Below are 19,077 nucleotides of genomic sequence, written 5' to 3' on the forward strand. Positions count from 1 at the left end.
AGGGGAGCAGGAAGGGGTGCATTGCGATCTACCCACCATGAATGGCAGTATGCCTGTAGTCATTGCTTTGTGTCATGTGCTTGCTCTGCGAAGCTCAGAGGAGCATATCATTATCCTCACATGATTAGTTTGAGCAAGATTTGTCTCTAGTGCATGTGTGGCAAAATCCAACTTACTTAGATGGCAAATCATCATGCAAGCTGTAGTACAGTTGGATCTCCGTCAAGATTTAAGATGATATGCCAATCTCATTGCAGCCTGATCCATAAAAACTACCAGCATGTCCTTGCCTTTGTGTTTGCCATTCATGAGATCAACAAGGATGCCAAATTATTACCCAACACCACGCTGGGATTCACAGTTAATGAGAATGCTTTTAATACATGGCGAACCTCTGTGAACATCCTGAATCTTCTCTTTTTGGGACAAGGGAATCCTCCCAATTATAACTGTGTGAGGGAAGATAAACTAATGGCTCTTATTGGGGGTCTCACCTCTCCAAACTCCATCCAGATGGCCAATATTTTAAATATCTACAAGATCCCACAGGTATGTATTGAGAATTAGGTAGAGACAACCACAGGGAGAGTGATTGCATCTACTTGCTGTGTCCCACATCAACATTGCTAAGGGCAAAAGCTTGTGCCCAGCTCACTGAGTTCTTAATTGGCTGCATGGCCATTTTTGTATCTAAGGTGATTCCTTGAAATAAGCACTCACAAGAGAGTGCAGTCCTATATATGTCTACAGAGAAGTTAGCCCCATTGAGGTCAATGGACTTACTCTCATATTACTTGGTGCAGGAGAGTAACTTAAAAATCCAGGCTGTGAATGGTGTATGTTGGAAAAAGTTAATCTTAAGAAATCCAGTTTCTTTCACATCCTGCTTGATATTTTACTATACCATGAATATTGATGGCACCAGATAAGTTGACTAGGAAGTATTAGATGGAGTGTTAGAAACCACAGCATCAAATATAAGGTCCCATTCAATGAGATCAAGATTTTAACCTTGGCAGACAAGGATTATTTTCTTCACTTAAAAAATATTGTATCTTATTAGCTCAGCTATGGTTCCTTTGATCCAGTGTTGAGAGACAAAACTCGGTTCCCTTCTTTCTACCGAATGGTCCCAAATGAAGATCCTCAGTCTGTCGGGATTGTTCGTCTACTCAAACATTTTGGATGGAACTGGATCGGCCTCATGGTTTCAGATGATGACAGTGGGGAAACCTTCCTTCGAACCCTGAGACCAAAGCTTTTGCGGAGTCATATTTGCATTGCTTGGACACAGGTCATCCCAAGAGTGACACACTTTTTACCACGTGCAACAATTGTAGAAAAATTGGGACCAATTCAATCAAGTCTCCCATTGAGGAAAATCAATGTGATCGTTGTCTATGGTGACAAACAATCTCTGGAGGGTTTATCCATGATTTTGTACTCTCAGGAATTAGGTTATAAGCACCCTATAGAGAGGGTGTGGATCACCACAGCTGAATGGGATTACACTGCTATAGCATTTGGAGTATTCTCCACAAAATCCTTCAATGGCACCTTATCATTTAGTCTCCATACAAATGTGGTACCAGGATTTCTGGACTTTCTTGAGACCATCAATCCATATCAGTCAAATATCTATTTCACGCAGCAATTTTGGTTCACTGCTTTTTTGTGTTCTCTTCCACAATATAACATGTATACGCTGCGCAAGGAGAACTGCACTGGGAAGGAGAAATTAGGAAGCCTTCGTGGATCTGTGTTTGAAGCAGAAATGTCTGGCCAGAGCTACAATGCCTACAATGCTGTCTATGCTGTTGCACATGCTCTCCGTGCCATGTATTTAGCAGAAACCAAACAGAAAACAAGAGGAGATGGGGAGAGATGGAACTTCAGGAAAGTTCAACCATGGCAGGTAGTTGAAGCTACAGAAAAATCACAGGACATCATAAGACACTGTGGAAGCATTAAAATAATTTAAGGAAACAGTAGAAAAGCCAAATTATAAACAGATCAGCCACAGAGGGGAGAAAAGTGTATTAGGAGATCCAGCTTCCCCAGCACAACTGAAAAAGATCTCATTTTCTTTCTGGAGCAGTGAGAGAGTGGGAGTCTTTGACGGGCAGCTCATGTACAACTTTATCTTACCTCCTTTTAAATTTGCGGAGCTCATTACTGAATTATACCTGGTGTGAAAAAGAACTTCCACTCACACATCCCAAATCTACGACCAAATTTATTTGGTGATTCTGAAATCTAGTATTAGGACAGAGGCAGACCTCTTCTTCTTCCTCTTACAACACACAATTCTCTAAACCTCCATCATGATACCTCTTACTATACTTGTTCTCGCACTCAAAATCCCCAACCACTGCATTCTTTCCTAATAGGTGAGGTGGTACAAACTCTTGATCATTTTGGTCGCCCTTGATACAGATTTGGCCTTCACCGAGTGTTTTCAAACTATGTTTTCAGTTTTTGGGAAGCCTTTGGCTGCCAGGTAACCACCCATAGCTGATCAAGACACTTCAAACTAAGCATACACCAAACATTGTTCTAGGCAGATTAAATTTTGGGTTTTTTTTTTACTAATAAAATTATTAAGGGTAAAATGGATCAATTTTAAAACATTTATTGTTTAACAGAGGTTTGATAAAGGTTTTAAAATCTTAGTAGCTTAACAGGAAATGGATTTCCCTAAACATTTCTTCTTTTTAGATCTTAAGCCTTAAGCTTAAAAAGGAGAGTCTTCACTCTGAGTACCAAGTTCTTTGTTCAATAATGAATAGGCTATTCAGTTGACTGGTAAACAGGCCTGGTGAGCTTCTAATAAGAACCTGTATCATTCTCAAATCAGGACTTATTTAAACCTTTTTGGGAAGAAATTATATCTCGTAGCTAATATTATCTTCTGTCCCATAAATTTGGGCTCACTGTGTTAATTATCTGATGGTTATTAAATGTTCCTAAAAAAAATAGAACATACAAAAAATAATTACACATACAACTTTGAGGCTACATAGGATCAATTCTGAATCAGACCATTCAAAAGATAAGTCCTCAGTCAAAATCTACTAATTAAACCTATCCTTTTTTTTTTACATCTGTCCATCGAGCTTTTGGATGTGCATACCTCCCCCAATTTTTTTTTTGTTGATTAACTGATAAGCAAAGACTGCATACACTTTTGAGCCAAAATAATGCAGTGTCATATCTGTTCCTTGCTCAAATAACCCCATGGTCCAAGTGCTAGGGCTTTAACTCAGCATTTTCTCTTCGGATACCTCAGCATTTTCTCTTTGGCAGGTGCCCAGAATTCATTGGGCACCTGCTTGTGTCTTTTTGTGTCTTACCTTTAACACAGTTGCAACTTTGTACTTATTTACATTTTAAATTCTTAATTATTTATCAGTGAACATTTGGCATTTGCATTTCATAATGAGACATCCTATATTGTTTACCAATTTTTCAATAGTCTTCTGAGCAAGCCCAATAAAACCAAGTCAGTTATTTCCTAAAAAACTAAGACACTTTCATTAGATATTGCTAGTGAATCAAATATTAATCCTAGAACAATAGAATCCATCTAACTTTATGATTTCATTGAAAGAATAGAATAGAGAATAGAAGAACAGAATCAAGAATATAATCCAGCTAACTTATGATTTCAAGAATAGAATCAAGAATAGAATGGACAGTTCTGACAAAATGTGGTCCACTGGAGAAGGAAATGGCAACCCACTCCAGTATTCTTGCCAAGAAAACCCCATGGAACGTATCACAAGGCTAAAAGAGATGACGCTGGAAGATGAGCCCCTCAGGTCGGAAGGTGTCCAATATACTACTGGGGAAGAGCAGAGGGTATTTCCAAGTAGCGCCAGAAAGAGTGAAGCGGCTGGGCCAAAGCCGAAAAGACACTCAGCTGTGGATGTGTCTAAAAAAAACTAAAAACTAAAAAAACCCCCACGCCCCCGTGATAGGCTACGTGACGATTAATGTAGCCTATCACGGCTAGATTTGCAAAGTCAGCCATGATAGGCTATGTAAATCGTCACGTAGCCTATCACGGGTGACTTAAAAAAAAAAAAAAGCACGTACGGAAATGGCGGCCCCCATAGGGAGCCGCCATTCGCGTTCCTTATTTGGTCGCTGTAGTCTACGTAAAGATTACGTAGACTATGGCGAAAATAAGGGCAACGCTATTTGCGTTGCCCTTATTTTCACCATAGTCTACGTAAATCTTTATGTAGACTACAGCGACCAAATAAGGAACGCGAATGGCGGCTCCCTATGGGGGCCGCCATTTGCGTACGCGCTTTTTTTTTTCAAAGTCACCCGTGATAGGCTACGTGACGATTAACGTAGCCTATCACGGCTGACTTTGCAGATCTAGCCGTGATAGGCTATGTTAATCGTCGCGTAGCATATCACGGGGGCGTTTTTTTAAAAAAACTTTTTATTTCGCAGCCGGGCGAGGCGAGGTGCCTCCTCCCCGGCCTGAATTTCGGCCGGGCGAGGTGGGAAGCCTCCCCCCCCGGCCTGAATTTCGGCCGGGCGAGGCGGGAAGCCTCCCCCCTCCGGCCTGAACTTCGGGGGGAGAGCAGCGAAGCGCCTCCCCCCCACCGCGAAAAGCTGCGAGACCAGGTAAGTGGCTTTCATGCACCCCTAGTGGCCACTGTTGAGTGTTCCAAATGTGTTGGCATATTGAGTGCAGCACTTTAACATCATCATCTTTTAGGATTTTAAATAGCTCAGCTGGAAGACTGTCATCTCTGCTAGCTTTGTTGTTAGTAATGCTTCCTAAAGCCCACTTGACTTCACTGTCGAGGATGTCTGGCTCAAGTTCAGTGACCCCACTATCATGGCTATCAGGGACATTCAGATCTTTCCTGTATAGTTCTTCTGTGTATTCTTTCCACCTCTTCTTAATCTAATCTGCTTCTGTTAGGTCCCTGCCTTCTTTGTCCTTTATCATGCCTGTCTTTGCACAAAACGTTCCCTTGAGATCTCTCATTTTCTTGAAGAGATCTCTAGTCTTTCCCATTCTATTGTTTTCCTCGATTTCTTTGCATTGTTCATTTAAGAAGGCCTTCTTGTCTCTCCTTGCTATTCCCTGGAACTCTGTATTCAGTTGGATAGATCTTTCCCTTTCTCCCTTGCTTTTCGCTTCCCTTCTTTCCTCAACTGCTTGTAAAGCCTCATCAGACAGTCACTTTGCTTTCTTGCATTTCTTTTTCTTTGGGATGGATTGAGTTGCTGCCTCCTGAACAATGTTACGGACCTCTGTCCATAGTTCCTCAGGCACTCTGTCTATCAGGTCTAATCCCTGAAATCTATTCCTCACCTCCAGTGTATATTCATAAGGGATATGATTTAGGTCATACCTGAATGCTTTAGTGGTTTCCCCTACATTCTTCAATTTAAGCCAAAATTTTGCAACAAGGAGCTCATGAACTGAGCCACAGTCAGCTCCAGGTCTTGTTTTGACTGACTGTACGGAGCTTCTCTATCTTTGGCTGCAAAGGACATAATCAATCTGATTTCGATATTGACCATCTGGTGATGTCCATGTGTAGAGTCGCCTCTTGTGCTGTTGGAAAACAGTGTTTGCTATGATCAGCGTGTTCTCTTGGCAAAACTCTATTAGCCTTTGTCCTGCTTCTTGTTGTACACCAAGGCCATGCTTGCCTGTTATCCCAGTGATTTCTTGACTTCCTACTTTAGCATTCCAATCCCCTATGATGAAGAGGACATCTTTTTTTGGTGTTAGTTCTAGAAGGTGTTGTAGGTCTTCATAGAACCGATCCACCTCAGCTTCTTCGGCCTCAGTGGTTGGGGCATAGACTTGAATTACTGTGATGCTGAATGGTTTGCCTTGGATTCGTACTGAGATCATTCTGTCGTTTTTGAGATTGTACCCCAGGATTGGTTTTCCTACCCTTTTGTTGACTATGAGTGCTACTCCATTTCTTCTAAGGGATTCTTGCCCACAGTAGTAGATATAATGGTCACCTGAATTAAATTCGCCCATGCTTGTCCATTTTAGTTCACTGATTCCCAAGATGTCGATGTTCAATCTTGCCATCTCATGTTTGACCATCTCCAGCTTACCTTGATTCATTGATCTTACATTCCAGGTTCCTAAACAATATTGTTCTTTACAGCATCATTTTCTTTTCACCACCAGACACATCCACAGCTGAGCGTCCTTTCGGCTTTGGCCCAGCCGCTTCACTCTTTGTGGCGCTACTTGGAAATTCCCTCCTCTCTTCCCCAGTAGTATATTGGACACCTTCCGACCTGAGGGGCTCATCTTCCGGCATCATTTCTTTAGCCTTGTGATACATTCCATGGGGTTTTCTTGGCAAGAATACTGGAGTGGGTTGCCATTTCCTTCTCCAGTGGACCACATTTTGTCAGACCTCTCCGCCATGACCTGTCCGTCTTGGGTGGCCTTGCATGGCATAGCTTATGGCTTCACTGAGTTACGCAAGCCCCTTCGCCACAACAAGACAGTGATCCATGAAGGGGATTTCAAATTTAGAAATGAACAAAACACTGCGACACATATGGCACAAAAACTCACCGAGAACAAGTGATATAGACCATATGCTCAGGTTATTTTGAACAGCTAACAGTTACCAAGCATTCTAAGTCTTCCTAATTCTCCTATCTTTAACAATAAATAGATAACAATTCATTGTCTAAATCAAACTTTTACATGAAGAATGCAAAAGCACTACACATATTAGGGCGCAATCCCATGGCCGTTCGTCAGCGGCTAGACGGACATAGGATATGTTGGTTCCCAGGCAGGAACTGACCTTAGAGCCCATGTTCTGAGGTCAGTTCCCAGAGAACTGACCTCCACCCCCTCCTGCACTGCCACGTAGGCAGTGTGGAACGAGCCTGTGCTCCGCACTTAGAAAAGGAACATGGGCGGCAAAAATGGGGCATTCCTGGGGGCGTGCTGTGGTGGGGAAGTTGGAAATGCCAAAATTGGCTCGCTAGCCATAAATGCAGGGCAGCTGAAGTGTGGAGGGCATGATCCCATCTGTGCTTCTCCTGCCCTGCATTGGATAGGCCGTTGCCTCCGGGTTTGGAGGCGGCCGCCTATCCCCATAGAATTGCACCCTCCATTTCCAAATTAAATTACTGTTTCATATAAGAAATGCATGGCATCCCAAGTTGTTGACGTTTTTTGTTTTTTGTTCCTTGTTCCTTGCCTTTACAAAGGTGAGGAAATTCTGTTAATTTAGCCATTGGGGCAAGGCACCACATCTTACTGATCCATTCCCTCGAAGAAGGAGTGTTGGTTAATCTCCATTTAGCAGCTATGACTAATTTTGCGGCTGTTAGGGTCCTATGGGTTGTTCCCTCATGAGATGGAAGCCTCTGGACTCAGAGACTTCTGAGCATCCAGCTTCTTGCCGGGCTGAAGCTGGCAGGGTGGGAGGAGTGGCAGAGGCAATCTTTGCCTCTGCATCCTCTGATCATTGTGTTTTTTGTTAGGTGGGCTGAGGGATCGTCTGAGGGAGAGGTAAGGAGGCTGTAAGAAGCTCAGGATAATTCATATTCTGGCCTCTCTGGTCTCCTCCCCTCCCGCCCACTGGAACACCACCTTTCCCCTGTCTCTGTGGTTGATTTTTCAACCTTGGAGGCCAGCTGGTGCAATTATTTTCCAAGCTGGCTGTGAGGCAGCTGGGCAGTGGCGGGGGGGGGGCAGATCTCTGACTCCCCCTTCCAAGGTTGAAGTGCTGTCTCTGACCTTGCAGGGGGAAATCCCCACTCTCCTCTGGCCCCCCAGACGACATCTAGGGGCCTTGGGATTGCTCCCTCCAAAGATTTCCCACCCGTTCCATATGCTCATTGCTTACAAGTTCATTGAGATAGCCAAGAAAGATGTATATAGGGTTCATAGCTATAAGATATCCAATAATTCTGTTCAAATGGGCTATGAATATTTCACATAAATTTCTGTTTCTTTTACAAGTACAAAGAACATCTTCACTGGTTTCCCCACACGTTCAATAAGCACTACTAATGTTAAGGTATATGTTTGCCATTTTTGGGGGTTGTCATAAGGCTACAGTAGTGTACTTTCAAGAAATGATCTTTTAAATGATTTATGTATTTATTTATTAGTAATACTCATATACCTCTTAATATAACAAAATCCTTAAGTTCACAAATAAATATTAAAAGTCTATTTAAAATACACTCTTCAGGCACAATCCTATGGATGTTTAGGCAGAAAAAAGTCCTACAACTCCCAGGAATGCTAAACTTTCTGTCTAAACTTGCAAAAAATCATGCCATGAAGAACAATTTCAGCTGCATTATTTTAATCCTTTATATTATTTATTTATTCATTTGATTTGTACCCCATGTTTCTACCCAGAAATGACACTCAAGGTAGCTTACAGAAACAATTAAAAAGTCATTAAAATAATAAAACAATACATAAAAATACAATAAAACATACTTACAGAATTGTTTGAAAATCATAATCTGCTGCAATTAATATCAGATAAATATGATATATTTATTTAATTCCTTTATTAGTGCTTCATATGCTTCAAGGCTGAGCCCTGACATGGAAAACAGGTAATGTGTCTTTTCCCTGGTGAGCTGACCTCTGCCATTAGGAGGAATAATAGAATCATAGAATAGTAGGGTTGGAAGGGGCCTATAAAGCCATCGCGCCCAACCCCCTGCTCAATGGAGGAACCTAAGTCAGAGCATCCCTGACAGATGGCTGTCCAGCCTCATCTTAAATGCCTCCAGTGTGGGAGAACCCACCACCTCCCTAGGGAATTGGTTCCATTGTCGTATTGCTCTAACAGCCAGGAGGTTTTTCCTGATGTTCAGCCAGAATCTGGTTTTCCTGTCACTTGAGCCCATTATTCCGTGTCCTGCACTCTGGGATGATCAAGAAGAGATCCTGGCCTTCTTCTCTGTGACAGCCTTTCAAGGAATTCAAGGAATCCATCCTATCTCCACTCAGTCTTCTCTTCTCAAGGCTAAACATGCCCAGTTCCTTCAGTCTCTCCTCATATGACTTTGTTTCCAGTCCCCTGGTCATCTTCGTTGCCCTGCTCTGAACCCTCTCCAGTTTGTCTGCATCCTTCTTAAAGTGTGGCACCTAGAACTGGACACAGTACTGCAGATGAGGCCTAACCAGTGCTGAGTAGAGGGGAACCAGTACTTCACAGGATTTGGAAGCTATACTTCTAATAATGCAGGCCAAAATAGCATTTGCCTGTTTTGCAGCCACATCACCTTGTTGGCTCATATTCAGCTTGTGATCCACAACAATTCCAAGATCCTTCTTGCTTGTAGTATTGTTGAGCCAGGTGCAGAACTTGGCATTTGTCCCTCTTCAATTTCATTCTGTTTTGTTCTGCCTACTGCTCCTATCAAGATCACTTTGAATTTTGTTTCTGTCTTCCAGGGTGTTAGTTATCCCACCCAATTTTGTGTCATCTGAAAATTTGATCAGCATTCCCTGCACCTCCTCCTCCAAGTCATTAATAACAATGTTGAAGAGCACTGAGCCCAGGACTGAGCCCTGGTACCCTGTTCACTACCTCCCCCCAGTTGGAGAAGGTCCCATTGATAAGCACTCTTTGAGTCCGATTCTGTAGCCAACTGTGGATCCACCGGATCGTTGTTTCATCTAGCTCCCTTTGAGCTAGTTAGTTAATCAGGATATCATGGGACACTTTATCGAAAGGTTCGCTGAAGTCAAGGTATATTATGTCTACAGCATTCCCACAGTCCACAAGGGAGGTTACCAGATCAATAGAAGAGATCAGAGTTGTCTGGCAGGATTTGGTCTTGCCAAATCCATACTGGCTTGGAGTAATCACTGCATTATTTTCAAGGTACTTACAGATGGATTGCTTTATCATCTGCTCCAGAATTTTCCCAGGGCTTGATTGATGTCAGACTGACTGGTCTGAAGTTCCCAGGTTCCCCCTTTTTGCTCTTTTTGAAAATAGCATGTAGGCTAACAACATTAGCCCTCCTCCAGTAATCCGGCACTTCACCTGCCCTCCATGATTTCTCAAAGAGAATAGACAGTGGTTCCAAGAGTTCTTCTGCCAGTTCCTTTATTACTCTAGGATGCAGTTGATCTGGCCCTGGAGATTTGAACTCATTCAAAGTAATTAGGTGTTCCTTGACTATATGCCTATCAATCTCAAGCTGCCATCCTGCCCCTTCAGCCTGCACTTCGCCTTTGCCGGTGTGTGTGTGTGTGTGACAGACCCTCTTTCAGGAGAAGTCTGAGATGAAGTTGGAATTGAGCACTTCTATCTGTTCTTTGTCATCTGTTATCATTTTTCCATCTTTATTTAATAGGTGAACCACCGTTTCTTTCCTCTGTCTTTTACTATGCACGTATCTGAAGAAAGCCTTTTTGTTGCTTTTAGCAACCCTCGCTAACCTCAGCTCGTTCTCAGCTTTAGCCTTCCTGAGGCCATCCCTGCAATTCTGGGCTACCTGCCTGTACTCTTCCTTTGTTGCTTGGCCTTCTTTCCACTTCCTATATGTGTCCTATTTTGTTTTCAGGTGGTCTCTAAGCTTTTTGTGAAGCTGCATTGGCTTCTTCTGTTGTCTTCCACCTTTTTATCTTGTTGGAATTGTTTGTGATTGTGCCTTGAGAATAGGTCTATAGGTCACTAATAGGTCACACATTTTTCACATGGTGATGGTCCCTGGTCCAATCCCTGGATTTTCCAATTAAAAGACGGATCTCAGGTGGCAGGGCAGGGCAGGGAACAAGCCTTTGCCCAACACTCTGGAGAGCTCATGCCAGCCAGAGGAGAAGCATTGAGACAGAGAGACCAGTGGTCTAACTGAGGATATGGAAGCTTCATGTGCTTATGGTGAAGTCCTGGAAACACTCCACCACCAGAATATGTATTTCATTTGTCATCTTTCAGTTCAGTTTGGATGGAGCATTTTTGAATGTTTCACAAGTACAGGCACTTGCAAATTCAGCTTTGGTGGTACTGATATTTTGGGAAATAGTTAATGAAAGCTGTAGGGCACTTCCAAATTGAGGGCTCCTAATGCTTCCAACCCAAGGCACTGTGCAGTTATTCCATCATTTGCTTTACTACAAATTGTTGTGGTAAGAAAAACAAAGGAAAATGCAGTGGGAAGACACGGGAGGGTTGCAAATGAAAGGGAGCATAATCTGGACCCCGTGTAAATGTCTGTGAAAGAGGCAGGGTGATGGCATGATAACACCTTCATCTGGAAGCACCCTAAATGGCACAACTTGGCAAATTCCAAGAAAATGACATTGACCCATTTCTGACTGACTCACCACCCTGGTATGTGTAAGGATGAAGGGTGGTTTATAAATTATTTTAATAAGTAAACAGACAATGCCTTGTACACTTTTTTCTCCTCCAATCCAGCTTCACTCTTTTCTGAGAAGGATCTGCTTTAATAATAGTGCTGGGGACGAAATATTCTTTAATGACAACGGGGACCTGGCCGGGGGATACGATCTCATCAACATGATCACTTTCCCAAATGAATCGTTCCAGAGAGTCCGAGTTGGAATGATGGCCCCTGAGGCTACTCCAGAAAATGCATTCACCATTAATGGAAGTGCCATTGTGTGGAATCCCAAATTTAATCAGGTGGGACCAGGGTAGATAGATTCAAATCATAGTGATCTAAATCGGCAAGAAAAATGGACAGTTGAAATAACTGATTTTGCATGTATTTCCTGAACAAAGGTGCAAATCCATCCACTAAACCGTGCTAACTACCAACTAAATACAGTATTATCTACACTGCTTTATTTTTACAAGAAGGTTTTGCATCTCTTTGGCTTACTGTATATTTTGCATGTTTTCCTTTTTTTCCTATACAGTGAACGTCTTTAAAATATTCCCATATCAGGTTTTTCTTATGACCAGCACCCAGGATAGTTTGAGGTTAACAGGACAATCCTATACATGTCTTCTCAGAAAAAAAATGTTCCAATGGGCAAGATCCAATGGGGGGCTTCTGCGTGCAGCCAGCCGCTGCTGGTCCAGGTGCTCGAACTGCCCCTTCCAGAGATTAGTGTTTCTCGTTGTTTCGGGGCTTGCCCCTGGAAGAGCTACATTGTGGCCGCCAATGGTAGGGGCTGCCCAAGCACTGGGACTGGCGAGGGCTGGCCACACATGGAAAGCCCCCGTTTGATCCCTCCCTTTGTGTTCAATGTGGCTTACTCCAAGGCACGTGGCTATAGGGTTGCAGCCTTACTATGGAAATAGATTACGGAGCACACTGGACAATTCTGTCTCACTTTTTCTTTCCGCTCTTGCTCCATTCTGCTTCACCTTGTCTTGGCCCAGTGTTGCCGTCAGAAAAAATAAAAATAAAAATTCAGTTTCAAACAAAAAGGATATGACCATGACTGATAGGGCAAAGGGCGGTTGTATAATGTACTGGGCAGAGAAATGAAATTTAAAATGGTAAAAACTAGGGCTGTGCATGGACCTCCCAACCCACTTTGGAGGCCAATTCGGAGCTTCTGAATCAGCCCTGATCTGCCTCAGCCTGGATCCAAAGTCAGATTCGGACATCTGAATCGCGGACAACAAGCATGTGAGCCACCCTCCGAGCTGTGCGAGCCCCCGGCTCCTTACCCAGGCCTGTCACAAGTGCCTGTGGCCATCGGCCTCTTCAAGGGAGTTGCCATTTTCATTTAAAATGGTGACTCGTCTATTTTTGTATATCAAATGTTGCACAAATAGGGGCCGTAAGGGAGTCATTATTGCAATAATACAGGTGCACCTGAAGACCAATATATTCCCAGAATGCAGAGCAGGGGAATGACAAAGAGGTTGCTGATGTAGTGAAGTCTTGCCAGCAGTTGCCCACTTGAAGGGCTGGATGCGCCTGATCTCGTCTGATCTTGGCAGCTAAGCAGGGTCAGCCCTGGTTAGTATTTGGATGGGAGACTGCCTGGGAATCAGGCTTCCTGCACTGAGCAGGGAGTTGGACTCGATGATGGTCTTGTAGGCCCCTTCCAACCCTATGATTCTATGATTCAGTGTCACAAGTGAATATGATTCAGTGTCACAGGTGAAGAGGGCAGGATAAAAGAGCACAAACTGGGAAAACAAGCTGTGAAGGGGTCGATTGTATGGCAACTATATCAGGAGTTGACTGTTGGTTAAACTTCCAACCATGTGTTAATTAAACCATGGGCAGTCATGAGGGGCAAAGTGGCCCATCACCCATGCGTAGTTATTTCTGCATTTTCCAGTTTTTTGCAATGATCAAATTGCTACTGTTAAGAAATCAGAAGCAATTGGATCATATATTTGTAATACACAGGAATGGAAAAGTTCCAGCAACATTGTTTTCAAGGCTACGGATCAGTTGTTCGGTTTATATCTCTTTGAATGTATCACAGGTTAGTGCTGAGTCAGGCTGAGGTACTAAGGCAGGGTGCAGAGATTCAGGTCTGTGGACAAATATGGCCTCCCTGGGGTCCAAATCTGGTTCCCTGGGATTCCCCAGATGACCCCACCCTCTTCCCCCAATCACGGATTGTTTGGTGGTTTCCTGGCTTTGATGCAGCATTCTCCCCATCCAGAAAACTGGAAGTGCTTCTCCTAAGGCTTAATTAATGGCAGTCAGTGGAGGTTGGTGGCTTTGATGCCCCTGGGGCTGTGAATCTGCTCTGGGTTTCAGTCAGAACCAGCCAGAACTCTAAAGGAGCTATCCAAGGTGCTGAACCCTATCCCCCAATTAGTTCAGCACTGTGGACAGCTCCTTCAGAGTTCTGGCTGGTTCTGGCTGAAACCCAGAGCAGATTCACAGCCCCAGGGGCATCAAAGCCACCAGCGTCCACTGATGGCAGTATGTATGTATGTATGTATAGCCAGTGTAGTGTAGTGGTGAGAGTGACGGACTGGGAGCCGGGAGATCCGGGTTCTAGTCCCCACTTGGCCATGGAAGCTCACTGGGTGACTTTGGGCTAGTCACAGACTCTCAGCCCAACCTACCTCACAGGGTTGTTGTTGTGAGGATACAACGGTGAGGAGGAGGATAATGTAAGCCGCCTTGAGTTCCTTGCGAGAGGGAGAAAGGCGGGGTATAAATGCAATCAATCAATCAATCAATCAATCAATGTATGTAATTTCATTTCTATACCGTCCAATAGCCGAAGCTCTCTAGGCGGTTCACAAAATTTAAAGTAAGAGCTTTAAAATCAAATGTAGTATTTCTGCCATTGTGCCCGCCCTTGCCTTCATCTCCCATCTCTTTGGCCTCACCCACCACTGCAATGTGCCCCCTGAGAATTTCTGTAAAATGGAATTTTGCACTCAGGCTGAAAGCGGGTCAACAGCCCTCCACCCAGGCCTTCGTATCAAAGAAACTGAGCCTTGATGCTTCCTATATTCCTGTGGAAAAGCTGAGGATTGCAGTAGGGGAGAGGTGGGGTGGACAGACACTACCTTATCTGTGTAAGAAAAACTCTACGTCAACAGCAATGCAGTGAGCCAGGAACGAATATTTGGAAGAGGGGGCAAAGAAGCGGAGGACCTCTGGTTTGCATAACTCTAGTTGGAACAAGTTTCCCCCAACTTTTGGGGTCAGTGGGCACATTTGAAATGCTGAGAAAGTGTCATGGGTGCTCTTACAAAAAGGCTCACCCATTCATAACAGGCTGCTAGGGTGGGAATGGCACAAAACGCATTTCCCAGAAGGCAAACTGGTGAGAAAGATAAAAAGTAACTGGCTCAAGCACCTAAACAGAAGGCAGAGGTGGGGTCTGAGTGCGAAAATGCAAAACCACTCTTTTGAACCCAAATAAAGATGGTGCTCAAGGGCAGCCCTTTGCTTTGCAGGAAGCTAACCCCCCAGTTACTTACGATCAAGAAGGGCAGGGAGCTTGGCAGGCACCAAGGGAGGTAACCACAGGCACATTAGTGCCCATCAGAACCACACCAGAGACTTCAGAGTTAGAGCTTCTGAGCCCCCAGTATTTTTAATAAGACATTTTTTGGGTTCCTCTTTGTGAAGGGCTATCTGCCATTTCCTGAAAACCAGAGAATACCTCAGAAGCTTTGTGACAGCAATTTCCAACTCATTTAACGCAGTTAGCTTATTTCCATCCCAAATGTCCTTCCTTGTGGTTACCACTAGATGCTGCCCAGGTCCATCTGCGTTGAGAGCTGCCACCCTGGACAGAGCATGTCCATCCAGCAGGGGAAGCAAGTGTGTTGCTATGATTGCACTGAGTGTCCCCAGGGAAGGATTTCAATCCAGATGGGTAAGTGAAGGGATCCAGTGTTTCTTGGACAATAATGGAATTTCTGTCAATGGAAGAAAATGGATGGTAAAACTTAATACAGTGCATAGTTATACTATGGAATTCACTACAACAGGACGTAGTGATGGCCACCAATTTGGATGGCTTTAAAAGGGGACTGGACAAATTCATAGAATCATAGAATAGTAGGGTTGGAAGGGGCCTACAAGGCCATCGAGTCCAACCCCCTGCTCAGTGCAGAAATCTAAGTCAGAGCATCCCTGACAGATGGCTGTCCAGCCTCGTCTTGAATGCCTCCAGTGTGGGAGAGCCCACTACCTTCCTAGGGAATTGGTTCCATTGTCGTGTTGCTCTAACAGTCAGGAAAATTTTCCTGATGTTCAGCTGGAATCTGGCTTCCTGTCACTTGAGCCCATTATTCCATGTCCTGCACTCTGGGATGATCGGGAAGAGATCCTGGCCTTCCTCTCTGTGACAACCTTTCAAGGACTTGAAGAGTGCTATCATATCTCCCCTCAGTCTTTTCTTCTCAAGGCTAAACGTGCCCAGTTCTTTCAGTCTCTCTTCATAGGGCTTTGTTTCCAGTCCCCTGATCATCTTCGTTGGCCTTCTCTGAACCCTCTCCAGTTTGCCTGCATCCTTCTTAAAATGTGGTGCCCAGAACTGGACACAGTACTGCAGATGAGGCCTAATCAGTGCTGAGTAGAGGGGAACTAGTACTTCCCAGGATTTGGAAGCTATGCATCTATTACTGCAGGCCAAAATAGCATTTGCCTGTTTTGCAGCCACATCACCTTGTTGGCTCATATTCAGCTTGTGATCCACAACAATTCCAAGATCCTTCTTGCTTGTAGTGTTGTTGAGCCACGTCTCGCCCATCTTTTAAATGTGCATTTGGTTTCTTTTTCCTAGGTGCAGAACTTGGCATTTCTCCCTATTCAATGTCATTCTGTTGTTTTCTGCCCAGTGCTCCAGTCTATCAAGATCACTTTGAATTTTGTTTCTGTCTTCCAAAGTATTAGCTATCCCGCCCAATTTTGTGTCATCTGCAAATTTGATCAGCATTCCCTGCACCTCCTCCTCCAAGTCCTTAATAAAAATGTTGAAGAGCACTGAGCCCTGGACTGAGCCCTGCAGTACCCTGCTCATTACCTCTCCCCAGTTTGAGAAGATCCCATTGATAAGCACTCTTTGAGTGCTTCGAATTCTGTAGCCAACTGTGGATCCACCGGATCGTTGTTTCATCTAGCCCACTTTGAGCTAGTTTGCTCATCAGGATATCATGGGGCACTTTGCCAAAAGCTTTGCTGAAGTCAAGGTATATTATGTCTACAGCATTCCCATAGTCCACAAGGGAGGTTGCTTGATCAAAAAATGAGATCAGATTCATCTGGCAAGATTTGTTCTTGATAAATCCATGTTGGCTTTGAGTAATCACTGCATTGTTTTCAAGGTGCTTACAGATGGATTGCTTTATCATCTGTTCCAGAATTTTCCCAGGGCTTGATGTCAGACTGACTGGTCTGTAGTTCCCAGGTTCCTCCGTTTTACCCTTTTTGAAGATAGGGACAACATTAGCCCTCCTCCAGTCATCTGGCACTTCCCCTGTCCTCCATGATTCCTGGAGGAAAAGGTTATCAATGGCTACTAGTCTTGATGGCTATGTGCTACCTGCAGTACCAAAGGTAGTAAGCCTCTGTACACCAGTTTCTGGGGAACATGGGTGGGAGGATGCTGTCACATTCATGTCCTGCTTGTGGGTTCCTGTTCGACAGCTGGTTGGCCACTGTGTGAACAGAATGCTGGACTAGATGGATTCTTGGTCTGATCCAGCATGGCTTTTCTTATGTTCTTATGCTCTTAATCCATTTTCTTACACAGAGGACAAACTGAGAGATCAATCATCATGGAAATGGGAAAAAAAGAGGAAGCTGTGGTATATACATGCTGCAAGATTAGGTTAGATGAAAGCTATAGTATTTTTGTATTCTGGAAATGCTCAGAATTTGCTTCTTACTTTCAGATGCAGAGCAATGTGCGACATGCCCAGAGGATCAGTATCCAAACAAGAACCAGGACCGATGTATTCCCAAAGGAATAAGCTACCTATCTTATGAGGAGCCATTGGGATTTGTTCTGGCATCCTTAGCTCTTTTCCTTTCTGTGATCACAGTTGTTGTGATTGGGAGCTTCAGTCTGCACTGGAACACTCCCATTGTCAAAGCCAACAACTGGAGCATCACGTTTACCCTGCTGTCCTCTCTGCTGCTCTGCTTTCTCTGCTCCTTTTTGTTCATTGGGTGGTCTTGGAAGGTGACCTGCTTCCTGAGACAAACAGTGTTCGGCATCATCTTCTCCATCGCTGTGGCTTGTGTGTTAGCAAAGACCATCACTGTGGTTTTGGCCTTCATGGCCACAAAGCCTGGGAACAGGATGAGGAAATGGGTTGGGAAGAGACTTGCTGTATCAGCCATCATTCTCCCAACTCTTATTCAAGTTGGCATCTGTGCTGTGTGGCTGGCAACGTCTCCCCCCTTCCCAGAGTTTGATATGCACTCTCAGGTTGATGCAATCATACTTCAATGTAATGAAGGCTCATCCCTCATGTTCTACATTGTCCTGGGCTACATGGGGCTTTTGGCCATCATCAGCTTCACTGTGGCTTTCCTTGCCAGGAAATTGCCTGATACTTTCAATGAAGCCAAGCTGATCACCTTCAGCATGTTGGTGTTCTGCAGTGTTTGGGTGTCTTTTGTGCCAACGTATCTGAGCACCAAGGGGAAATACATGGTGGCTGTGGAGGTCTTCTCCATCTTGGCCTCTGGTTCTGCCTTATTGGGATGTATCTTTCTCCCAAAGTTGTACATTATTATGCTGAGGCCTGAGCTGAACACCAGAGAGCAGTTAGTAAGGAAAAAGAATGATTAGAATTGAGAGAGGGGAAGCAATTTCTTTTGTAGGAATGGCAGTCCATTAAAACCTGGGTGGGTTCATATGGGACAATGTGGTCTTTCAAATAGTCTGATTCCAAATCATGGAAGGGTTTATATGTCATAAATAGCACTTTGAATTGTGGTCTGAAAGAGATTGGTATTCAGTGAATCTTTTGTAACAAGTCACATGCTCTGTATAACTGATCAAAGTCAATATTCTTACTGTAGCATTCTGAAGCAGGTGAATATTCTGAATACTTTTCAAAGGCACAGAGTGCATTTCCCTATGGGGGCCGCCATTAGCCGTACGCGCTTTATTATTATTTTTTTTTAAGTCACCCGTGATAGGCTATGTGACGATTAACGTAGCCTATCACGGCTGACTTGCAAATCTAGCCGTGATAGGCTACGTTAATCATTACGTAGCCTATCACAGGGGCATTTTTTTTTTAACTTTTCTTGTAATGGCGGCCCGGCCCCTGACGAAGACCTGCCGAACCGCTGCTGGGACCCGCCGCCGGGAGGGACATTCGTGAAAGGTAAGTCCCATCCCGGGGGGGCGGGGGGCGGGGGGTGGGAGGCAGAGAATTTCTCCCTGAACAACCTTCGGAGGACCGAATGCATTGGCACTCGGCCCCCCGAAATTTCGGGGAGAAATTCTCCCCCATCCCTACATTTGGCCCCCCAAAATCCGTGGTGGAACAAAGCGGCCTGCCCCACCACCCCATGAAAGGTGCGCGAAACAGAGCACTTATCTGGTGCCGTTCGTGCTGCTTTGCGAATGGCGGCCACATCTGCAGCCGCCATTTGCTTCACCATTTAGACTGTGATAGGCAATGTAAATAC

At 44.3% G+C, this 19,077-nt stretch overlaps 1 protein-coding gene across 1 annotated transcript; it reads left to right on the top strand.

Annotated features, from left to right (window-relative positions):
- The first annotated feature begins 264 nt into the window (after positions 1-264).
- Positions 265-18,226, top strand: LOC146342294 (vomeronasal type-2 receptor 26-like). The gene is made up of 5 exons (XM_084807787.1): positions 265-549; positions 1,064-1,915; positions 11,433-11,660; positions 15,172-15,298; positions 17,322-18,226. Exons 1-5 carry the CDS (start codon positions 472-474, stop codon positions 18,224-18,226), a joined length of 2,190 nt encoding a protein of 729 aa, XP_084663913.1. The 5' UTR covers positions 265-471.
- Positions 18,227-19,077: the final 851 nt, after the last annotated feature.

This window comes from Heloderma suspectum, chromosome 6 (genome assembly GCF_057233095.1).
Source record: "Heloderma suspectum isolate Gila_16-S chromosome 6, 16-S_ref, whole genome shotgun sequence".
Classification (NCBI taxonomy): Eukaryota; Metazoa; Chordata; class Lepidosauria; order Squamata; family Helodermatidae; genus Heloderma; species Heloderma suspectum.